The 26,796-nt window shown below is 34.8% G+C and overlaps 1 protein-coding gene across 2 annotated transcripts; it reads right to left on the reverse strand.

Moving 5' to 3' along the window:
- LOC147069495 (uncharacterized) lies at nucleotides 1-25,758 on the reverse strand. 2 transcript variants are annotated; one of them, XM_085950421.1, is made up of 3 exons: nucleotides 25,580-25,758; nucleotides 24,878-25,127; nucleotides 1-1,368 (listed from the first exon to the last, which is right to left on the reverse strand). In XM_085950421.1, the coding sequence occupies exon 3, from the start codon at nucleotides 1,320-1,322 to the stop codon at nucleotides 723-725; it is 600 nt and encodes a 199-aa protein (XP_085806547.1). In that variant the 5' UTR covers nucleotides 1,323-1,368; nucleotides 24,878-25,127; nucleotides 25,580-25,758; the 3' UTR covers nucleotides 1-722. The 2 variants fall into 2 exon arrangements, with proteins under 2 accessions (XP_085806547.1, XP_085806548.1); XM_085950422.1 differs by lacking the exon at nucleotides 25,580-25,758 and having other exon boundaries at nucleotides 24,878-25,430.
- Between the last annotated feature and the right edge of the window lie 1,038 nt (nucleotides 25,759-26,796).

Consider the following 26,796-nt stretch of genomic DNA (forward strand, 5'->3'; position numbering starts at 1 on the left):
ATCTACTCATATATTTGTTTCCCTCACATTTTTTTTCTTCACCATAATTTTTAATAGTCCACATTTGAATGTCCTAAAATCCATCGAGTGTTTTTTTTTCTTCACAATTTTTCACAAACGTCCGATTTCATTGTATTTACTTTAATTTTTAAAGTAAGACATGAAACGCGTTCAATCTTGGCCGTGTTGGAAAACTTTCGATTTTATTTTTAAATATTTTTTAAAACTTTTTAATCAATCTTGAATGAATTTTCATAAATTTTATTTTAATATCACTTTGATCAGGGTTTGTTGAGCGTTTATCAATAAATTCTTTTGACGTTGCTTTCCAATATTTTATTACCGTTCACTTTTTCATAAAATTTCTTGATTTTTCAAATCTGACACTTCTGTTGGTTTTTAATTTGATTCATTAAAACAATATATCACTTTATTAAATAAATCAATATCGAATATTAACGATTATAATATAGTATTAAGTAGGTATATGGTACAGTTGCGGTTATTAAATATGAAAAGCTGTACAATAATCCTTGGCCAATTTAAATTTAGACTTTGATCCGAATTCTTGTCTCACTTTCAACCTTGATTTTTTTTTCAAAAATACAACTTTACAACTTTCGATTTAATTATTTAAATTTATTTGAGTTATCATTATTGCATGTATATATTAACAAAACAAAAATATAATTCTGTACCAAAAATACGTCTGATTTAAAAAATCATATCCAATGTTCCAAATCTTTTTGCGGATTCTTCTCGCTCAGTATCTTCGGTGTGTAATTCCTTATTCCCGACTTCTTCGGAAGTGGCTCCGGCAGCTGTGGTCCTACCTTCTTCTTCTTCACCTCACCGTCTTGCTGAAGATATGACTTGATGGACAAGTGCTTTTCCAGGTATATCGCCGTGTCCTTGTCAGCGTTCAGTATTTTCAACTTGTGTAGTTTATTCTTGCCAATCTTCAACGGTTTATAAATGTCGTTGTTGTTTATATCTTTATAGTGAACGTTGGTGTAGATTGGCAAGTGTGACTTTCTGTCTGAAGATAATGAGCATTCGGTTTTTGACGACGTGTATCCGCTGGAGACGGATCCACCGTCTTTTAGCGATGATGTCTTCGTCCTGTGTAACGTGCAGTCGAGGTTCTGCTGTGAAGAGTGTCGCGAATGGGTGCAGCGTTTGTGCGTTGGTTTCGGGGGAGTTGGAGGGGCGTAGTGGTCCCTCGGGGGACTTTCTCTGGGGGGTCGAGGAGGGGGCGCTCGGGCGGCGCCCCTGCTGTGGCGGCGGTCGCACGTCGACAACGCGGACTGCTCCTGGCCCATGACAGTCGTGGACGGAGGGCGGATGCACCGCGCCAACGGACCTAGTCTGAAAATGCAAAACATTATCATTAGATTGTAGTTTAATAAAATAGCAACATATTAAATAGTCCCATCGTATTATGGATTGCTATCTATTACATAATTTTCTATACAAGGTTTTCGGGATTATTCAACATCTATGTTTTTATCACACAATAATCTGAATAGATAATAAGTAAATCACAACAATTTGTAGAAGTATATTATATATTGCAAATTCTCTAATTTACACATTAAAGTTAAAATCTCGAGAAAACGTAGTCAACTTATGTGGATATGGAATGGGAATGTGTCAGGAGCAGTTACCCAAATCTGAGATTTCCATGCACTAAAAATATGTGCTTTGACTGAATTTACATGACTTTAAGTTAAGAATACCCATGGAAGAGAGAAGCATGTAGAGGCATAATTAAATATTGTAGTAGTGGTCGTAGGACACTTATCGTAAGGTTGTGGAGAGCAACAAGTCCGGTGGGCATCAAGCATTGTCAGCAAAATCCGCGACAAACAAGTCGATCGCGAAAGTAATATTACATTATTTAATGTACATTTTCACAGACCGTCAGCGGTATCAACTATCGCTTACTCGTTGAGAAACGCTGACAGCGTAAAGAATACTGTTTATTAATATGCATTTATCACACAGTTAGCCAATACTTATTAACCGAAACCAATATTAATTGACCGAAATTCATGGGATATTCAGTGTCAGTATTAGTCAATTGTGAGGGGTTCAATTAATAGCCTACTACGATTGAATGAAAGTCACTCAGCCTCGGGTTAATTATCTCACTCGTTTTTTAACTATCCCTACTATTATTGTATTATCATGTAAAACTTTCAAACGTGTCTTTATGTAACTGTACTTCTCAATCCATAAATAAACCACGCAATCTAAATACCCTCTACAAGTCTTCGTTCATCATCACATTATCATCTCCTCCACACAAACACGCCACACCCCAAAAGGTATTTAGCAATATAAAGCACGTGAACATTGAAAATTTGCGCCGCCATCTTCTTCTTTCTGTCGTCAAGTTTATATTTAAAAATTGTGTCTGGGCAAATTTTTGGCTAGAGTAAAATTATATAATATACTTTCCATGTGATTCGCACAGCGGCGCTATGCCCAAATTCATCATTCGCAATATGGCAGTAATGTTATTCACAACATAACAAATCGAAAATAACACAGCACATGAAAGCGCCGTTACGCAACGATCGCTAATATTATTAAATTATTGTTATGGCTGCCTTATTTCGCTTGGCATTCTCATCCGATGATATCTCAAGTGTAATGTTTAGAAAGTGAAATATATTATTATATACAATAATATTATTTATTATGCGTGATATGCGACGAGTCTCGGTGTGTTAACGTGCATACAAATTTTACTATGTAGGAACAGAATAAAAAGCACATACTTAATACAATCTTTATGTACGTTAGAGGCAGTGTGTTTTTAGTCAATTTTTTCTCGAAAAGTTGTTATTTATAGCGCATGTACCAAGGCATGAACAAAAACGAAGCATAAGTGCGAGTGAGAAAGTATTCCGCACGCTTATATCTCCGCAATATGCGTTACAGTAAGATATATTTTCTACTGACTACAGTCTACTACAAGTCAGACTACAGAATGACTACAGTCACTTAAGGCTATACCTCAGTTGAGGCATGGTCTAAAAAGATCGTGGCTAGGCGATGCGCGGATTGTGCAAATGACGCGTGCCGTACGAAATATAATTTGTCATATAAATCCAACATGCGTCCTTTTAATGTTCTGTTTATTGTTCTATCAGTAACAATAATAATATGTTCATTGACATGTTTTCTTTTTCAAGTAAATGGGTAACGTTTTTTAGTCATCTTTACACGATTTAAGAATTAATACCCCCGTCGCAATCACGAAACAAATTGACGTATTCACAGCTCTACTTTCGCTCTCCGATTGCCAGCGAGTCCAGAAATTCGTCGCACCTATAGTTGAAAATTATTTGCCGTTTCACTGAAGTACCTATGCTCTTAAAAACTGCGAATACGTGTTGCTGAAATTTATTGTTTTTGTGTTCAATATAAAGTTAGTAGTAATTATTTTTAGTTAATTTAGTAGAGAATATGGATAACTATGATGTGTTTAAATTTGGTAGCCGTGCTAATAAGCAACATGATGGTATAACCTTTCATAGTTAAGTTAATAATTGCTAAAGTATATCTGGTGGATTTTTGGTGGATGCACATTCAAGTCCTGTACGGTGCCATATTTTTTTTTTGATTTTGGTATATTTCTTAGGTGTTTTTAAATTATATGTATATCTATCTGTTTTGAATTTTTGTCAGTTCTTTAAAACTAGAAAAGTGTTTTCATTGATTTTTATGGAATTAAGCAAATAATTTATTTCCTTCTAATGCATTTAAATCCATTAGAATTTAAATTTAAAATCCATCAAGTACTCTCGGTCGATTGTATTAATATTAATTTATTTACCCGTGAAAAGATAAATATCACCCTCCCCACAATAACTTATTTAACTTAGTTTACTTATTTTGGAGGCGTATGCTCCATACATTTATAACAGGTAGGTATGTCTAGCAGTTTGACCTCGGGATAGATTTAAGACAAAAAATGTAAACAACGTGTATTTTCAGTTGTAATTAAATATGATTTTTAGAGGGAGCATTAAGTATTCATATGTTTATCACCCTAACTAGCTTACGCGAATGTAGTTCTTAAATTAACCACAAGGAGATGCATACGACCTCTCCCTATAACTCGATTCGTGTTGCATCATTCACGACCTGTCGCAGAAGTGAGAGAAAGGGCATATGAGAATCCCGCGCTTAACTGAAACTGGAGGTTACCGTCGCGTAGTAGACTTTTTTCACAATTTGTTACGGTTCAGTGGGTCTATTCTATACGCAAGGCAACTATCGACGGTAGTTTATCATATTTATGTATTGAGGTATTATAATTAATTGTTATCGCTCTAAAAGTTAACACAGCCAAGAGAGGGGCTGTTAAAACATCGCACTTTTTAACAGTTTAGACGGTTCACTTATTGTAACAATTAACCGCCGCAATATGCACATACATATGATAAACTACCATCGATAGCCGCCGTGTGTATAGAATATACCCACTGGTTTTCTTTTGACCATGTCCGATCCTAATAAGATCATATGGGCCTCTACAGAGTGGATGTTTGTATTGAATAGTAGATCAAGGCTTATCAATTGAAGTTGGACATGCCTACATTATAACGTTCACAACACAAAACCTGAAATTTTTGACAGCGAAATTCGGTGACCTACATTTATTACTTATAGAATACAAAAGTTTCATCTATGCATTCGTTAAAATGTTGAAACGTTGTAACTTGTTTGTTGCTAATTTGCCCCACTCAGGCGTCGCTGACCGGTAATACCTACCTACATCGAAAAAATCAAACGCGTTGAGAAATATAGTTATATCACGTTATAGTGGAATAATAATTTGTAAAAGTCTAATAATAAAATTAGAATGAATACTATTAGATTAGCATAGTCTATTGGTGTTTTATAATGACGGTGGTCAACACCGTTACATCGTCGTAAAGGGCAGCCCTTAGACCTTCTGGCGTTCTCTTCACAATATATTTTTACTTCTATCGCTATATTAACGAGTCAAAAATAAGACAGTAATTAGTCTTCTTGTCTGTGTATCCTCTGCTACTGACCAAACGACAATCAACGAACGTGTAAAAACTCGAGCTTTGACAGTTCTGATATTGTAGCTAAAATAAATAATAACATAATTCGAAAACACGCTAAAAAAATTATGTCCAGCAGGTTCGAAGATGTACACCTCTGGAATCGCGCCCATGTGCACTGACCACTCAATTTTATATCGTCAGTGAGGTATTGCAGTTTCATCGAATTAGTGTGTCGTTGTCATTAGTGTGTACCTATTCAACATTAGTAATATTGTATTATCTTCTTATTTCCCTTAAGTATACCTGAAGTGTGCACTTTTCTCTGATCACCACAGCCTACCTCTTTCCAAAAGTTACCCTTCGCTATCGGTTTATAGTACTTACACATTATAGATACAAGTAGGGCCATCATATCGAAAGAAAAATTATCAATACCTGCGCATCTATTCTATACACAAGACTGCTTTAGGGCACTACGGCAGCTATCTATGGTAGGTTTGTATCGAAGTATTAGCATTTATTGTAATAATTACAATAAGTTAGCCGTCTAATCAGTCAAAACTGTCTATCTCGCTCTAAAATTTATTACGGCCAATAGAGGTGTTAAAACATAGCACTTATTGTAACAATTACAACTAATTTATTGTAATTGTTACAATAAGTTACAATAATAGCACTTATTGTTACAATAAGTGCTAATACTTCGATACAAATCTACCCTAGATAGCTGCGATAGCGGCCGAAAGCAGTGTCTTGTGTATATAATAGATGCGCAGGTATTGGTTTCGTAGCGAAAGAGAAATATTCATCCCTAAGTATTCAAGTATTGGTAAAAAGAGATCAATACTTTTTTGACTGCCCTAGGTACCCTAAGACCTAAAAGTTACCTAAAACCTGTGTGACCTAAAAGTACCTAAGAGTTGTCATTTGCACCGCGTATATGTTGATTATGCCGGCGATACATTATCGATTCAAATATACATACTGAATTCACTGCTACCACGATTATAGAGATGCCGATTGTAATCTCTCGGCGATTTCCGTGCCCAATATCACGAATATCTATGAATTATTATCACGGAATGCGACATCGGCTGTTAACTGGCTGGCCATCGGACGCCTCCTCATTATATAAGAATAGAAATCGAGACTTCTGGTAGGCGATAATAATAATATTTTCAGGTGCAATTTAATTTCACTTCTGCGGCTAGACCAAGTTACCTGCGTTGCGCAAATGTGTCTACCTGCCCGCGCGGTAAACCAACTAAACGCATCTTGCAGAGGATCAGTGCTGCCATATTTTCAAAGTGAAATTATAGTACAGAGCCTCCAAAATTATGGTATTTGGGGAAAAAATATAGTACGCGTTGTCATCTGTTGAAAATGTATAGGTTTTTTGTTTCTCAGAAAAAAAATAACGGAGAATTCGAGAAATTCCGAGACCCTTTTTTATTTAGGTACCTATTCCGATCAAAAATTCAAGAAATATCATTTTAAACCAAAGTCAAGGGATTTTTTTACGTTTTTCGATCAATTTTTGTTCCAAGTTCTCCAAATCTTCTTAGATTGCGCAATTGTAATACTTTGCGCCAATTTATAAAACGAAAATATCAAAATTTTAGTACTTTTTACATATTTTTTCCGATATTCAAAATTATAGTATTTTGGGCGTACTATACCTGTTTTACGCCTACTGGTACCTACGCCCACGGTGGCCACGCGGCTTAAGCGTTGGACTGTAACGCCGTGGGTCCTAGGTTCAAATCCTGGGTCTGGCAAGTACCTACACATATTGTTTTTCAATTTGTGTGTGTCAGGGTATGGACCTAATAGGTTGAGGAAGTGGCTGACATCCATTTCTCGTAAAAAAAAAAAAAAAACTGTCAATACAAACCTCTACCCTCGGACATGGTCGAAAGAAAGAAAGAAGAATACTTACCTGTTTTATATCGTACATAGTACGCGGACCAAAATTATAATACAAATACTATAATTATAGTACGGTTGGCAACACTGCAGAGGATTGTTTTACTCGCTTGTCACATAAGGTTAATTAATTTACGTAACAAGTCTTTACATCAGTTTGTAAAATAGGCTTGTCATGTGCAACGGCCAGGTAGGAAAAATTTTGATTAAGTTAAATTACGGTGGTTGGATGGCGTGGCCCAGGAATCCCGGATTGGAGAATGATTACGTAGGACAGAACGAACCGAAAGAGAAGGTTTGATAAGGCCAGGGTCGACCCTGAGCTGTTACGCCATCTAATGCGTATTATTAGGGAAGGCATTTATTTGATTATAGATACTATAGTTTATCCAATAACTCTCCTTTTGAGTTTTATAATTTATTTTAGGTTATATAGATACTATCCGTCGCTTTATCCAACTGACTTCTTCTTATGTATGCTTATATACAGTTTAAATGCTAGAAGTTATCAATATTTGGTCACATTTTTTTCAATTGCAAATGAGAACTCTGCCATTCTTGGTGGTATTGACGTGTGTGACCCTGATAACTATCTTAGAAATTGGTAGCATCAGTTGTTTGTTCTCCCAAGGTGCAGAACTAACCTGCCATTGGTGATGCCAATTAGGAAGGCAATTACTCGCTAAACCAAATCGCTTCGGATCTTGATATATTCCACCTACGTGATGGTGAGTATTCTCATACCATATAGGGAATAAATTTTAAAAAAACATAATTACTTAAAAACTTCGTCGATTTATCATAATCATAATAATAGTAAAGCATTTCGACTATTTCGATGATACCTAATTACAATTTGTTTATTATTATCAGTTTTATCTGTTTATTTTGTTCTCTTTATAACTTAAAAACCACCTAACTCATATTGATGAAATTTACATAGCTTTTAGAATACGATATTGGCATCTACAATTTTTGGAAAATGTCAGTGTATAAATTTATATTTAAATTTAAAACAATATATTCAGTATATTTCTTCACTGATTCATATGAGATTCAAATCCACTATTTTTTCAATGTCTAGGAAATAGATAAATCTCAAATAGTGTGTCAAAGCGTAAATTAAAATACAAATTTAATGATAATTTTATAAACGTGTTTAACATTAATATTTAAATGATTCATTTCGAAATCTCGCTAAAAATAGTAATCATGAAAACTAACACTGTGGAACTGTATCTATTTGTTGTCCAAATTTCGCAGTAATGCATAAGGTTTATGAGGATATATTAAAATTAAAAGTCAGCGTCAAACACTCGATCGATGGGATGGGCCTTTTACAATTCTATCTCAACTGTTTTGTGAATGTATTGTAAATAACCTAATACTCTTTAGCACGTGCTTATCCCATATTTCTCCATACCTCTTAATGTCACACTGGCTTGGGAAAAACGTCCAAAACCTAACAGTGTAATATCGTGTCCGGAAACTTGTACGTGTGCAGTTCGACGTATCACACTTCACTGTGAATTGTTATATCGGAAATGTATGACCGTATATTAAAGGAGACCGTCCAACCTCTTTGGGTCGTATAAATAGTGGATACTGATAGAAAATTCATCTCTAAATAAAACACGGTACTTGTCGGTTTACACAGGAAGCCAGCAGCAAACAAATCTTGAAAATAGCCGATATACTGGATTATTTATTAGGTTAGGTTAGGTTTGGTTTTCATTCTTGAATTTTGCCAAAATCAGCTATGAAAATTGAATTAATGTTCATATTGAATCTAATAAAATTGGAGACCGTATAGCATACGGTCATCTCTTTCCGATAAGAAAGTTCACGTCGAACTGTGCCACGGTGATTTTTTTACGTACAATTTACATGTAACCGTGTAATATAGGTGCGCTGCAACAATGGTGCATAATAATGCAACCATTGCAGTTATTGTTTCACTTTTACTCTGCTATGTATGCAAATTGCGGTCGTCAATAATGAAGCCGCAAACGACCGACATAAAAGTATTCCTAATTATAATATATTACAGCTGTAAATAACTACACATACTGAAGGTAGAGAAGGCTTACAACACTGCGTTACCGTCCATCAGGTATCGTTGAACTTTGGTGTTTTATACCTTATTAATATACACGCAGGTCGATTGGCCAATATTGTTATATTGGTAATATTGCACCGGTCCCTCGAGGGAGTCTTGGAGAAATTAAAGACGTACGTGTGTTAGGTCTGATAAATCATATTGCATAATACATTATTAATTAAATTGGAATCCACAGCGCGCTTCCCTATTTAAATTCATGTCCAATCGTGACTTCCATATTATTTCAACTCACTTTTACTTTCGTTTCCTAAGAAAACTTGCAGTGCACGTGACACACGCCTGGTAGACAGCATTGACAATAAAATTACCGTTGATAATGCATAATTTAATTGCATAATAGCGTTGGTCTGCCAAGGTGATAATATTCGTCTCTGACATAAAGCATTTTGCCTACTGGTAGCGTACCCATTGACTTTTTGACAAAATTTGCGACCCTCGTAGTCCAGTGCCTAATGCGCTGGTCTTTCATCTTGGGGGCCCGAGTTCGATCTTGGTAACGATTTTATCAAAGTCTGAGTCATTATTTACTTTTATTACTAAATACACTACTATCATAGTGCCTTTCGCACTTATATATTAATATTAATAATCTGTTCTGTGATTACCGCCCTCATGAAATATTTTTCTTTCACAGTATGAAGTATAAAGATACGGTTTCATTCTTCAAATAAAGTTAGGAATATCAGATAGGTAGTCTACTGTTAGCAGTTCGCCATTTTGCGATTTATTGATATATATCTACATATATTAAAGCCATTTATGATATTGTAACAATATTATAGGTATGTTGTTATAACGCAGCTAGCGGAAAAATACGAAGCTTGCAATATGAGACATTTTTTTGATAATTTACAATGTTAACTGTTTTACTTAATAAGTACCTAAATATTTAAGTATCTGAAAACATTAAAAGAAAATGTTTTTTTATTTTAATTCAAAACCTGTCTGTCACCTGACATACAATTATTCAATTATACCGTAATCTTTAAAAGATGCGCATTTCTTACAAATTTCAATATAAACTAAAATAAACAAGATAAAAAGAACTTTTTATATACCACGTTTTTAAATTTTCTGTTGAATCATATAAACTTGACAATTCTTCTTCTTCTTTCTCGGCACTACATCCCGGGGCGGGATTTGGCCTCCTCTACAATTGTCCTCCACACGCTCCTTTCCCTGGCTGCTCCTCTCCAGTCTCCAGCCCTCCCCATCTTTCTCCAGTCCTCTTCGATACAGTCAGCCCACCTCTTCTTTGGTCTGCCCCATGGCCGTTTCCACTGTGGGATCCATTTGGTCATGATTTTTGGCGTCCTTGTGCTCAGGCATTCTCTCAACGTGTCCAGCCCACCTTAGTCTTTGGGATCGACAGAATTTCACCACCGTTTCATGTTTTATTAATTCTTCTAACTCGTGGTTCATTTTTATCCTGTAACTTCCATTTTCCAATGTGGGCCCGAAAATTCTCCTGAGGATCTTTCTTTCGAATATGGCCAGTTTATGTTCTTCCCTTTGAGTGAGGCACCATGTCTCACAGCCATAGGTAGCTACTGGTCGAATAACTGTTTTGTAGATAAGCAGTTTGTTATTCTTGCTTAAGATTTTCGAACTCAGTAGACTCTTACAGGCGTAGAAGCACTTATTAGCAGCTATGAGTCGTTTGTTCACCTCTTCTGTTGTTTTATTGAGTGTGTTTAGGTTAGAGCCCAGGTACGTGAAGCTCTGAACCTCTTCCCATACCTGCTGCTCCACACAGATATTTAGAGGTGGACCCCGCTCTAGCGTGGATACCATGTATTTTGTTTTGCAGGCGTTTATTTCTAATCCAAGCTTTTCCGCTTCCTTTTTCAATGTTGTGGCATGGTCGATCAGTCTTTGTTTGGATCGGCTAGTTATGACTATGTCGTCGGCATAGGCGCACATCTGGGATGTGTTAGAGTTAACACAACCCCTTATGTCAACCTTACGGGCTATGGCCTCGAGAACCAGGTTGAACATCATGGTGGAGAGTGCGTCACCCTGCCTTACACCAGACTCAATCACAATATGGTCCGTTAGCTCATTTTGTATGTTTATGACGGCCTTTGACTCAGTTAGGGAGACATGTATCAGTCTTCCAAGCTTTGAGGGGATTCCTAGTAATTTTAGTGCATGCAACATTTTTTCTCTGTTGATACTGTCAAAAGCTTGTTTGAAGTCGATGAAGACATGATACAAAATCATATTATACTCACACGCCTTTTCCATAGTTTGCCGCATCAGGTGAATATGATCAATGGTGGATCGATTGGGGCGGAACCCGCACTGGTATTCTCCCAAGATGCTCTCCGTATACCTTAGTAATCTTGCATATAGAATACTGGAAAAAACTTTGTACGCCGTGTTAAGGAGCGTGATACCTCTGTAGTTCTCACAATTAGTCTTATCCCCCTTTTTAAGTATAGGTACTATAATACCCATCTTCCATTCTTTGGGGAGTGTTTCCTTATCCCATATATTGAGAATTAATTGGTACAGATGTTCTTCCAGCTTTGGTCCCCCCTTTTTGATTAATTGTCACCTGACATACAATTATTCAATTATACCGTAATCTTTAAAAGATGCGCATTTCTTACAAATTTCAATATAAACTAAAATAAACAAGATAAAAAGAACTTTTTATATACCACGTTTTTAAATTTTCTGTTGAATCATATAAACTTGACAATTATATGTATTAATAAATACTTTTTTTTGTACTTGATAGAAATACTGAAATGTCATTTTGACATTTCATATTGATTCCCATAGTAACGCACTTATATATTAATAATTAAGTTGCTAGGACCCGCTTAGCAACCAATAATAGTAAGTAGTAATTAATATTACTTTTAACGATTTTTTTCCGAAACATACAAAACAGAATTAACTAAAAATGAATTCAATTCTGCTTAAAGATGGCCAAAAGTATTAAAAGAATGCATTGTCGTCGTGTTCTGATATATTCTAAAAGTTACAAATGTCTAGCTAGTAGGGAAGTTAGTTAAAAAAAATACTGCACAAATCTGTACCGGACAAACAAAAATACGAGCTAATAAAAACGTGGTAAAAAAAAAAATGCCGCAACTGACAATATAACCAGTATTATTATGTGGCATTTCTGCCATCTTCAATAATAATATTTTTTAGTTACAATAGTAAGTAGGTACCTACTGTTGGTAGTTTTATTTTATTATTTATCGTACGGGGTCTCAAAATCAGACAGCACATACCGTGTGCATAAGTTTCCCGCCAAAAATTAAACATCATCAATCGAACATTCTGCACCTGGTTTTCAAGAGTTGGCATTGTGATGTATTGTTGTCAATGATTATGATGCCATAGGTTAGATCTCATGATGAAATGCTTCGGTGGACGCAGCGGCGATGACGGCACACGGGGAAAGGTCCGATTGCAATTTCTCTTCATCCGCGTACGCGAGTGATATCACGTAGCACCACACTGGCCTTATACTGTATAATAATATGTAACTAGTTATACTGTATTATTACAAAAAAGAATCGGTATCCATTAGTGGCGAAGGGTTAAGGTAGGCTGTTAATATCCGACATAAATGTGGACAATAAACTTTGTTAGTCACACGTATTTGTACTCATTGAACGAAGACTACATATTGCATATAGTGTTGGTTAGTTTTAAAAAATCAATCAAACCCTGCATAAAACAAGCCATAATACATAAAAATATTCGTGTCTAAAATTATGCCATTATGATAGAAGAATATTTTTTTGATCTATTATGGTTTAGTTCAGGCAAGTCTTAATAATTTTTAAACATCTAACAAACACCATATGTTATATGTCTTATAATTCAACGAAAACAAATAACAGTGACCGAAAAGGTGTGCACTTATTTTTTGGATCACTCGGTATAGAAGTATTGCCGCTTAACCCAATGATCTCACGGAGAGTTGAAGCTTTCGATATGTAACTGACCGGATGACAAATGTTGAAGTTCTCAATCGAATGGCAAATGACCGAGAAGTTATGCGTAGTATTAAAACCATAAAACTAAAATACCCGGTTACATTGTGAGAGGACACAAGTTCAACATTCCCCAACTTGTGATCCAAGGAAAGATCAACGGTAAACGATAAGCGATAATCGCCCTGATGGCGACCGACTTCCGCTAGGGGATGACGCGCTAAGAAGAAGAAACAAACTGGCGAATAATCCTCAAACAAACCCTTATTATTTTATTTTTAAACATTTATCGCAAATTTCTTAACCCGATGCTTTAACGCGTTGCGTATTTTGCATCACTCCATTTTGAAGAAGTAAAAGAGAGATTAATATTATTAGTACCTATCTATATTATTATTGAAGTACCTGGGTAAGTATCTAAATGTGACAGAATAGCTTTCACTCTCTGTTGCGGCCTGCCTCACTCGAGACAAGGTCCTTAACATATATTTCTAAGTCGGCGTTCAATGCAATAATGGTGATAAGTGCCTCGTAGATGTTTTCTATTCTCACATAGGCTTGTTTAGGTATACCTAGTATTTTCGCCGATAAGTACCGTTTGAATTCGATTAATAGACCAAGCCACATTGCCTAGATACTATAACAATAGCTTTTGCATTTCTTTACGTTGCTGTTTTTAATTTTTATAGATATATACACCTTTCTGTCGCTTAATTTATGTTTCGAATAATGGAATATTGTAACGGGCAGTTCTGCATACGTGCAAGGTATTTTGATATTTTTTGGATGCGACTGGATGGTGTAATTTTTTCAGAAATTAACTGGTATTCGAGCGATCAGATCCGATTGTAGAACTAACGTAATAAATTATATGTTTCCCATATAATACTATGTCGATTACTACAGTTCTGCGGTGTAACATTTTACTGTACATACTCCGAAATCAATAAAAAAAGTGGTAAATACTTATGCTGTATCGTATTCATACAGTTAAATATCCCTGGATGTGAAATGTCAAGCATGATATTTTTGTCGTTGAGTAGTACCAAATCAAATCTTTTAAATACGTCATTCTTGGTTCCAAATGTAACCAATTAGAATCACCGATTAAATAAAAAAAAATCGGATGCATTAAGAATATAATAAGCTGCAGTGGTGTCCAAATCCACTTCTCATTGTGTTACCAATTATTGTAGATAACCGCCTTGTATATGGAATTGGCCCAAGAGATATCCATGTTATTTTGGATCAATACAAATAACGAAAACGTGCTACCGTGTTAACTAATTAGAATAGCCCTGGTGCTTTTGAATCACGGTTGGCAGAATATGCATTAACAATACAAATAACATGCACCTATTGCATCAAAATATTCTGACAAACTTTGTGATCACTGATCACGAATCATTGAAAGTATTGGCTTACCCACAATATATTTCGCAATGTCAAACAGCTAAGATTTTTTTTTATAAATGATTTCAACACATTTTCTATTGTTGATTTTTTTAAATCAAAAAATATGGCTAGACATTTCGACATAATTATGTTATGTGCATCGCGAATCGCAATGAATGCATTCCGTATTCATCCAACCGCAAATTTCACACCAGGTATTACTCTGTTTGTAATAATTCATATTGTGTTTGACTTGTTTTGTTTTGCCAAAATTAAAATAAATGTCCTTGACATTTTTATGTCGGTTTGATCGCTATAGTATATTTTTTTACCATGTCATTTTCCAAAACGAATATTGTCTCTCGTTTAGGGCGAAAGCATCGATGTGTAATAAAATTACTATAATCTCTAATATCTATATCATTATCTTTCAAATAATATAGTATTTTATTTTACGTTCATAAATGTTATGTTGAACAATCTGTGGAGGGAAAGCGACAATGCTATTTGTGTTCGCGAAGTGACAAGCGATGTAGGTACTATAATAAATTGGTTGTTTTGGGAAAATTTCAATAATACATCAGTATATTATTATGGTAATCTCGTTAATTATCGGGTGGACTGCCTATCTGATATTGCACGAAAATTTCATCATTATTCGATGGTTTACCTTGGCATCTAGGTATAATTATATACAACAAATAAAATATCCACTAAGGACAAAAAGCTGAATCTGAAATATCGGGTTTTAAAGAATACTTTGTTTATTTGTTATAAAAACACTGTTTTATTACCTTCTCAATAGATTTAACAACATTAATTTATTAAAAATGGACTAAGTGCATTGCTCTATATAGAAATCAAGGAATTAAGTCTCATGACACATATTAACCAAGCGGCACTTTTAAATCACCTCTTAAAATAAATAATCACGCTGCTTCCTCATACCAAAAGCCATTTTTGAATATCCATAAAAGTTCTAATATATATATTTGGCACTTAGACATGTATTTATGATATTGGCGATGGCACATATAAAATTTCTGCATACTCACTTTTTTTTTAATTTTCGGGCACTTAGTGCCTATTTTATCTCTTGTATTCAATTTAGGAACTTGCCTCATATTATGTAACAGTAAAAGGTTGCCTAAAATTCCTCTATAAAGTTATTACCTAATCCCCACATATTTTTTTATCACTGCGAGTATATCCTAAGTAAATATCCTATGTAAAATTCGAGTAAATCTTTTTCATTCTTTCTAAAATTTAATGTTCAACGTTATTTTAAGGAATCACTTCACGTATAGATTTATATTAAATTAAAATTTATGTCCCGTTTTTTTGCGTAATTGTTTGAAATTACGTTCCGCCGAATAATTGTCGAAATCATCTCATAAGATTTTCCATTTCGCCAATGATGTTTATATTATTATAAGTTGTTTGTCTATGACTCTATGGTGACACAATCATAATATATTATCATTATACAAAATATGCATGCATTAAATTTAAATGAACCGGTGCAAATGCGCTTTACATATTTTCTCTGTGCATATAGACAGTTAAACATTGTTCATAGTAGCCATTGTTTACATACAATGGTCGTATATGTAAAACCAAAGCTAATTATTTACTCTGACAATTTGCTATTATCTATGACTGCGCATGCGTTGTTTCAACATTGCCGCCTAAGTATTTCCATAAGTGCAAGAACGTAGTGGTCGCGCGGGGACGGCGCGGCGGCGTCTTGCGAAACTCAAACGTATAACCGTGTGTAAAATGTATATAGACAGTGTCTTTTTTGGGGCATAATACACACGGTTATACGTTTGAGTTTCGCAAGACGCCGCCGCGCCGCGCCCGCCAAATGACTACGGACGAGCACTAACAATTGCTTTGTCTCCGGCCTCTCCATAGACAAACATTTTTTGCCATTTTTTGGAAATATTTCGATTTAGCACAAACACGTAAACTTTATAGCCATGAAATAGTTTTTGTATATTCCAATTTCAAAATCATTGCATGTTTCCAATCGATAAAAAGTATACATTGTCTTGACTTCATAAGATAACGTAAATAAGCCCAGACCGTATAAGAAAGTTGGTGTTAGTTAGTGTACAAACGGGGATAAAAAAAGACATCTAAAAACATGTCAACTGTAATTTGAATGTGGAAAGATTACTATTCATTGCAATAATTAAATCCGGATGCCAAATTCTCTACAGCTGTTTTTTGTTCATGTATACCGCAAAGAGGATAGAACCTGGAAAAGCCTTGGAACTTCGACACGCTTAATATCAGAGAGGACGAGAAATCCGTAGAAAGATCCAGGGAACACAACAAAAAGAGGAGTGGGTTATATTCTAGGTGAGGCTATTTTTGATTGTGGAAAAATATGGGATATAGGTACTAAAACTCGTGTTAAAAAACATATTATTTTGAATAGTTACCTGTGTATCATAATATGTATGCATTAGAGTTTGTCACGTAAACTAAAGGCGCATTCAATTTTGCCTGACTGTCAGTAGGTAATAAATCGAAACGCATTTTTATCTTATTAATATGTCCTGTGGAAGGATCAAACCGAGAGTATCACGGCCAGGGCTACGCCAAGAGTAATTTTCGTCGTTCATGACACAACATTGTTCTTTGGAACAATTTATTGAGAAAAATTGTCTTTTCAAGTTTTATAACTTTACGGATTAGCTAATTTCTTAGTGCCATTTGCCGTACGACAGAATGCATGCTTCTAGTATGTCTATTATACAGGGACACTGTCTATTGAGATTTAGAAATACTGCTTTTCGTTGGTTTTGTATGTACAACTGTGATGCACCTAAAACTTACCACATTACCCTGATGTTTGATAGTTATGGCACGCCACAAGACATATTCGGAGAACGAAAGAAAGCAATGCAATATAGGTAGTCGATATATATCAAAATAGCAACCATAATAATCACAATTACCATGTCGAAATATTCTATCTATCATATAATTAAGTTTATACACTTGCAACTGATTTAGTTTTGTTAATACCTAACATTATTATAAAAAAATGTATATTTTGCTCGCTTCATCCTGATTCCCGGGTGGTTTCCTTCGCCAACACTCCCGCTTGACGCGCAATAAATATTCCATTGTTTCAAGCTTTCTGTTTTAGATGTTAAGTGGGGCGAAATATAAGAAATTTCTATTATTACGTCAATTAAATTTGCAGTCATTATTAATATATTGTCCATAATAATTGATCTAAACAAATTATAAATACGACACACAATTTACTGTTTGAATCGGCCATACTTTCTAATAGTTAGAACAGTTAAGTGATTGCATGATTACCCTGGGGCCATACTAAAGTGTTGTCCGTACAAATTCCGTTGTAATTAGCCTCAACAAAACCCGCTCTGTCAGAATTCACTTCCAGAAAGTAATAAATAGTACATCATAAGTGGATCAAAGGTGCTACGCACCGCAGTAAGTCGAATGTGGAATAGCTTAGTGGAGAGCGACCATGACTTTATTGTTATAGTATTGTATGTCAGCCGAAATTTGTGCGGATAAATTCCTGAACATATATATATGACTTCCATCTCCAATATTATGTTCTTGACATTTTATGATGACTAAAATCTTAACAGGTAAATCCTTAACCATATTATTGTAAATCGACCTCGAACTGACTTGGTGAAAAGTCAAGACGCATAGCCTTGACCCAGACTCTTGTAATTTGGTAATTTGCATTGATGCAGATTTATAAAGGTGCTTCGAAACAGTTCAAACCACTCAATTGAATTATTGAATCATACCAAAATATTAAAAAGATGCGTATTTCTCACAAATTTAGTACCCACCTATACAATATTATCGAGCATTCTAGCACATCAAAATCACTCAGAAGAAAGACGTGGTCAGCGGTAATTTTCCTTGATACAGATGACGCAAACCATTCGTCAGAATATTTAAAAAGGGGCCTCGCAACAGTTCAAACCAATCACAGAATTATTGAATTATACCAAATTCTTAAAAATATGCGTATTTCTCACTAATTATCACGTATAAAATATCATCCAGCACAGCAAAATCCCTGCAACTCACACAAAAAAGGCTCTCTGTGTCTTCTATGCCTACTTCAATATTATATATTTTTGTTACACGTCAATTCATCATTTTTATTTTTATCGAAGATTTTGAAGCAGGGCTGCTTCAAAATCAATCGTGCCTCCAAGTCCCTAAACCCGCCACTAGATGTGGTTCTACGTCACAAATTAACTATAACTCAATACTGACAAAATATGTGTCGGTATTATACCTTTTCCAGGTCAAGATCATCGATTAAATAATAATAATGTAATAAAATTATATCATGGAAAATGTGGCTCTGTAAATTTCAATTGATGTTTTATCAGGTTGGGAGTGTTACGTATGGAGAGCCATCGCGCCAATCGGATGCATGTTTATTTACCTTAATCAGCCAATTATCACAATGTCGCGAATAATTCGCTCTATATCTATACAAATACATAACTCGACCTATAGTCAATAGTTACTGGTGCGCGTGCCGTCCGATCGCTTTTTATATTCCCGGATTTCTCTACAGTAGGCATAGCCAATTAAAAATAATAGGCCGTGATCTCCATACTATCCAGTAACTAAACTGGCAGTAACCTATCGTACTCCCCCGTTAGCATTTTTCAACTTATACAAATTTATTAAAAATGTTTGAAGATATATTCTATTTCCCGTTCGTCGTGAGAATGATTAGTTCTGTTTTAGTATTCTTATTGCCACTCATTTATTGGAAACTATTCTACTACTGTAAAAAGAGCTTACTGCAAGTTAAAGCGCGGGGTACACATATTATCTTTCTCTCACTCCTGTAGCAGGCCGTCGGTAAAACAATTCGAAGTAAGTGATATGAGGTACCTCTTGTTCCCGCATTGTTATTAATTTATGAAAAACGTCTTCACGTAAATCTCTCTCGCTCCCCTTCCCTCACCCTTCCGTCTGAGCTGCCGTTATATATATTTCGGATCTTAGTTTTATGTTATATTCTTTGTAGCTATTTTAATAAACTATTTTTTTTATTCAACGAATAATTAACAAGATTTAAGAATGTGACATTCATTCTGTTATTGAACATACATAATTTGAAAACACTTCTGGGAAGTATATAACCACCTGTTTCTCAGAAGCGCTTTCAAACAGTTATCTTTTTAAATTGTACTTTAATAGTTGAGTCACATATGTTGACAGCTGTTTCAGACTATGGACCCATCTTCAGAACGGTCGACTATATGAAATTCCGAACCGCTGCCAACGGAAATGACTCGATTAAGGTGGAATTGACACAAAATAACCTTGTTTCAAAACCACTACAATAGAATTCTATCACGTAAACGCCAGTTCAATTAATAAAATAAGATCTTTTTAATGCTTCCCCAAAACCGTGAAATTATAATATTGGACTGAATGTACACGTCTTTTACATTTTCACGACTCAATTCCTATGTGCATAATATGGTGTGATCAACATGTTAGACATGCTTGCTCTACAGAAATTATCATTCTGATCGCGGTCCCAAGTACTTGTTTCTCTTTTTGTTTGTTCGTGGAAGTTGTACTTAATGCAAGTGCCACGTTATGTAATCACATGTCACCAAGTTTAATTAGATAACTACCTGTCCGCTTTCTTCCTGTTGCTACTACCTGACTAATGTGTGCGATGTTCGTTACTGTCACTGACATGTTATGTTACGATAATATTAACAAATGTGTCGCGCCAACCTGTCGACGCTCCATAATATTTTCCGTAATGGGCACATTTACGGGCACGTGCCTGATGCTTATTTTATATTATATTTTAGAAAGCCTTTCAGTAATCTTCAGTAGATTTATGTCAATATTTTTCTCATAGCAACCGCTCTTAATCCCGAGTTACAAAAGATAATGTGACGGCGACGCTAATGTATCTTTTTAGCTCTGAGATGGGCATGCATTTATATTTCCCGACCATGTCCGATCGTAATAAGATTATATGGGCCTCCACAACGTGGAGGTTTGTATTAACAAATTTTGATTTTACGAGAAATGGATGTCAGCCACTTGCTCAACTTATTAAGTCCATACGCTGACTCATACACAAATTGAAAAACAATATGTGTACTTGCCAGACCCAGGATTCGAATCTGGGACCCAGGACGCTATAGTCCGACGCCTAAGCCGCGCGGCCATCAAATTATTGCTATGGGGTAAAAGTAGGAAACCAAAGGAATGAGAAAACATATGATATTCTCTAAAATTAATTGTGATAACTAAGTCAGATGGAGCAATCTCACCTAATCCGTCAAATTATTTCTTCCTCGCAACTCCTAAATCTCTACCCTTTTTTGGGGGTATAAACGAGATACGCCCTTCAAAGTTGTGCAGGGATCGTCCCACGAAGTGTGCAAGATTCCTACCTTAACTTTTGTTACTACTACTACTATACGTGAGAAGATACATTTTCTTTCGCCGTATGACGTTCCGAATTTACTAAAGTATTGTTTTTCAAGAATATTTGAACCAGTCAGAGAAAACTAAAATTGATGCATCTATAAAAACAATGGCCATATAATATCGCATCTAATATTTAACAGCTTACCTTTTACTTCAATTTAAGATAATAATGATTTCATATAAACAGTTAACCGTGTTAAATTCTAAATAAAAGCAATACCTTTACTGGCACTACGATCGAAGTTCACAATTTCGTGCTGTGACCTGACTGTAGAGAGCCTTGTGAAAAATGCTGATGTCTTCGCGAAAATTTACGTCATTATTTTGACAGTAAAACTCTGATTTATTGTTACATGCAATTATTGATCATCTAACTATCTAAAGCTCTCCATATAGTCTGTGAATAAACCGTAGTAGGCACTCGGGCGCTTGGTCACCCCCTGAGAAGATGGGGTGACAACGTAAAGTGAGATACAGTGAGCAGAACCTGCATGACCGATTGATGGTTGAGACGATAAATTTGAATGGACTGGACCGTCATGTCAGAAGAGCCGATCGACCCAACTCGAGTTGATGGTTAGATTAATTTAATAAACTCTCCTACTTCAACCAACTTATGGAGACATTCTGCGATCATAAGCATGTGTATCCTAATCATCAGTTAACTAGTAATAAGCAGGTGAACAACTTTTCTATTACAGCTCCTAATTTGTGAACCAATTAAATCCTCGAAACAATTCATTGCCAGACATTGAATGGTAAGGCCAGTAGGTATGTAGGCGATAGTAACACATCTAGATTTGCGTTGCTATACATTTTATGTGAAAGTGGTGATGGTCATTCAATTTCTGCATAAATATTTATTACCTGGAAAAATTTAATCATTAATAATTAATTAATAATCATTTAAATTAAATGAATTGATGACGACACAAATCCACTACAAAACTTTCTTATGCTTAACGAATTAATTGCAATAATTCATTAGTAATATGGGCTTAGTGTCTTCAACTATCTGTATTTATGTTTATAATATGTGTTATGTCATATATTTTAAAAGTTGTTTATTTGATGAAAATTCAACAATCGATAATCACTACATAAAAAGAGAATTCGATTAGTTATCACTTGAAAATAGTGTTACCTGTCAATCCGTGGTGGAAAGACATTGTGCCAATTGAAATATAATAGGTACATTATTATGTAGTACCTACCTACTTATGTAGTACCTGAACATGTAACTGCTGAATTCGCGCCAATTTGATTTTCCAATTAAGCTACGGGCATCCTACTTAATCACGATAATTTTAATTAGTACTAATTCGTACATGAAATTCAGATGAATCCAGCGGTTACAGGTTCAAGTCCAGTCGGATATCGTATTATTTTTTTCAAAAACAGATTTTCTCTAGTGGGTATATGCATGAGATGTTTTCAAATTATCTATGTTCAATATAAAGAACGTTCTATTCTCAAATCTTGTATCTTATTCGTTGAATGAAATAAATAGTTTATTATATTAGTTCTTAGGTATGTCTAATAATATAAAATTGTATTAAATTCTAAAAGTCGGTAGCTATTTCGGTTATAACACGATTATCAAGACTATGAAACAAACGAAAATCTCATTATCCACCCTTAGTCCTCATCATACAATCCACATAATGTGGCTAATATTATATTATTTATAATGGTCATGGCTTGGTGCATGTACGTTGTATATATCTAATATTAATACAGACGCAAAAAACAATCATCCAACACGCGTGTATGTTTGTCCCATATTTTTAATAAATCATTTCTTTTATTCAACGAATAATTCACAAGATTTGAGATGTAACATTCCACATTATATTTAACATACATAACTTGAAAACACCTCAGATATAATATATAAATCACATTTGACCGATAGTCCCAGCGTTTCACGTAAGGCCTACTAGTTTAAATTATCGTAATTAAATATGATCCCTGTAGCTTAATTGGTTAAAGCGTATTGGCGCAATACCAGTCGTATTTTTTTCAACTAGTATGTATATATCTGAGACGTTTTCAAGTTATGTATTCTCCCATATGTATCCACACTCGAAAACCACGCCCAAAAGGTAACGCACTTCTCGATTATATGTGTGCTACTAGACTCTAGTCAACCCAGACGTCTTAATAATGTTTGTATTATTTTGATAACTTCTTAAATTGTTCGTAACATTAGCTAGGTTTGATTTTTAAGTATACCAGTTTTTTCATCCGAATCCGTTTATTTTTTTTTTTGTATATCCAACTGTTTAAAACAATTACACAGTGTTTATAAAATAAATAAGATTATATAGTTAATATATCTCGTTGTGGTAGCGTGTGGTAATATTATGCTATGGCTACAGGAACTAGGTTAACCAAGTCGTTTAGTATTTTCTACCCACATAACGTATCTTCAAAGTGGTTTTAATATTGCAAATACGATAATGTTTCACAATATATTGAAGTCAGAAAGATTTGTAATATAATAAAATAACTCACCTGTATTAGGTAATTCTTGCAGCCTGAGAAAATTTAAATATATACTTCGTTGACTAATTAATAATATGTGTCTTACATCTATGGGCGGTGGGAACAATCACATAAGTACGTCAATATTGCAGGTTTTTTAATCCGCAGTCTGGTGACATTTTTTCAAAGAAATCTTTCCCTAATTTTTAAAAATTATCAATTCATAATAGGTCATTGATTTATGCAATTTAGAAAAAATAGAAAATAATACAATAAATACAATATAAAAAAACTTAAAATTCGACTTATGGGATTGTTCCCCTGGCCATCGATATTTTCCGGTAGTGTGCAGTTTTTTTTTTTGTATTTCTACTAACGAGTCCCAATAAGCACTCACAGTGGCGAAGGGTGGAGGTAGGCTGTTGATCCGACATAAATAGTGTACCTACATTAAACTTTGTCAGTCTCACAGACTACAATAACTAATTTACAGATGGTGTTGGGTAGTTTTTTTTGCGCGGCATAAGCGTTGGACTATAAAGCCGTGGGTCCCAGGTTCGAAACCTGGGTCTGGCAAGTACACATATTGTTATTCAATTTATGTGTGTCAGGGTATGGACCTAATAGGTTGAGCAAGTGGCTGACATCCATTTCTCGTAAAAAACAAAATCTGTCAATACAAACCTCCACTCTGTAAAGGCCCATATGATCCCATCAGGATCGGACATAATCGAAAACCATAATAGTTTTGGTATGTTATGGGCGATTCAACAAAATGGTGCACATTTTTTCATTCATACTTATTCGTTATCGCTGGATTAAGAATATATTATATTACACATCCCATGTACCTCGACCGTGCGCGAGACGTGATACGTCGCGAGTACTTGTGGACGGCTCAATGAGGTCATCATGCGATTTTTTACGCGCAACTCAAATCGCGCCATCTGGACAAGGCCTTAAAATATTATTCTGTCAATTCGTTTGCGACATTTGCGTCAAAGTAAAATTTTCTGCTGGGAAATAAAATTGATATCGATATGTGGGAACGTTCCTTTCGATTTCCTGTTCAACATTCAACAGAAAGTTGAATGACAAAAATCGCCACGTGAGAACGTGTCATAAGGATTGAAAATATACCTTCAAAGTTCATAATCCTCACAATCATCGTTTACTTCCGTAACCAGGTTACCACTTTACTTATGATATAAAAGAAGATGTAGCAAAATAAGTGAATTGCAATTATCTCACGTTACAATAAAATCACAGATAATCTCTGAGGTAATAGCATTATTTGTAATCCAAAAATTGAACCGTGAGAAAAAATCTAGACTACCTATTGTTTCACAAAAAGCGTAATCAATGTACAAGATAACATTACAAATTACAATTATTTTTCAATAGCTACTGACTACAATTGGTTATAACAATATTACCTTTACTAGGAATCCATATAGTCTCCATATTAATTGATATTCATGCAAATATTCAAATAATTAGTACACTATTTTCCGGAATTCCCGGATATCGTCGTTGAAATATTTATAATATCACTTTCTACAGCTACACCAACTATCAATCACGCACTGGTTTTTCGTATTATTTATTCACTTTTTGCTGCAAACTATTTATTTATTTGTATCTGACAGAATTCGGTTGTTCACTTGTTATTGCTTTAAATGTGTTCTAAAATAAAATTTGAATTTAGAACGCAAATAAAATGAAGATAAATAAATCATTACACTGAGCCTTTCTTATTTATAGTGGGAATACATGAACCACTTTCATTTTTTAATAAAAATTTATTGTGCTTGCTAAACAAGCATTAATGCATTCGCTAGCCTATTCAAGAATTTTATTATTGGTAAATTATATCACAAAAATTGTCTTTTTATAGTAAAATTTAGTGTTGCTTAATTATAGAAAACCGTATAAATATGAAAAACATGCAGTGTAATGATTTAACATTATTTTTATTTATTTTTCACTCTGAAAGATTTAAATTACGAATTCTTTATTTAATAGCCACAAATTATTGAAGAAATAAAATTGATCACTAGATTAAACACAATAATATTTGTATATTGATAATTCAATCGATCGTTCACAATAAGTATTTGATTTCCCGTTTAGTTTACCGTTCATGCGCTCGAACCTCGGCAACACTACCGCAATGTGTTTTGAAAATATCACAACTGGCTGGGACTATTATTTATTTTAATTTTGACAGGTCGCCCAAGATGGCGGCTAACGGTCCGAATTCCAATTTAGAAATGCTTTTACCGGCTGCAGCTGTCGTTGGCGCGCAACTATCACTGGCTGGATGGAAACTTTCGTTTTCGCAAGGTCGTTCGGACACACGCCGTCCGTGGCGCTGTATCGGCGTTAACCCGCCAATTGCTGATGGATTAAATTTTTTTGCCAAATTGAGATAAAAATTCTCTTAAGATACGAAATGGCAGGAATCTGTGGTGACCATCTCCCATATATTATGATATTCACTCAGTGGTAGAGTTTCAGGTGACAGTAGGATACAATGTGCATATAATCGTGTCCGGAAATTTGTACGTATGCAGTTCGCCGTATCACACTTTACCGTGAAATGTTATGTTGGAAATATATGGTCGTATATGACCGTCCAACCTAGATAAAATTCGTGTCTAAATAAAACACGGTACTTGTCGGTTTACAGGAAGCCAGTGGCAAACAAATTTAAAAAATAGCCGATATACTACTGGATTATTTTTTAGGTTAGGTTAAGTTAAGTTAGGTTAGGTTTTCATTCTTGAATTCATGAATTTTGCCAAAATCGACTATGAAAATTGGCGCGGTTTCCGCCTAGATTCCTGTAAACCGACTTGTACCTAGAACACTTACAAAATACGTAATAAAAACTACCGAAATACAAGGGAAAGACAGTAGAAAATAGGTATTCAATTAAATTATAAATACAGAACAAGGCGTATTTTTTTCATCTCGGTGCTATAGAGATGATCGTATAGTACACGGTCATCTCTTTCCGATAAGAAAGCTCACGGCAAACTGTAATACGGTGGAATATAATACGTACAATTTATATGTAACCGCATATAAAATGTAGCATGTAGACTTGGGGAATAGATATTATGTTTTCTTTGTTTGAGACCGGATAAATTCAAATCAATACGCATGTCAGTGGCGAAGTTTTTTAGAGAATATTTTCAAATATGATAATATGCAATAAAAAAAATCATAGAACTATGTTAATCCAGGCAGTACAGTCATTCCAACTAGTTGTTCGGTTCAGTTTGATGTTCAACTTGATTGCCACAAAGACCAGCTTTGTGGCTCTCATTCTGTGACCGTAAAGATCCCT

This window comes from Rhyacophila brunnea, unplaced genomic scaffold (genome assembly GCF_057557595.1).
Source record: "Rhyacophila brunnea isolate RB1 unplaced genomic scaffold, BYU_Rbru_1.0 scaffold_23, whole genome shotgun sequence".
In the NCBI taxonomy this organism is placed as follows: domain Eukaryota; kingdom Metazoa; phylum Arthropoda; class Insecta; order Trichoptera; family Rhyacophilidae; genus Rhyacophila; species Rhyacophila brunnea.

Bases quoted from the DNA above. Each gene is read 5' to 3' on its own strand.
- LOC147069495 (XM_085950421.1), bottom strand. From the start codon at position 1,322: ATGGGCCAGGAGCAGTCCGCGTTGTCGACGTGCGACCGCCGCCACAGC.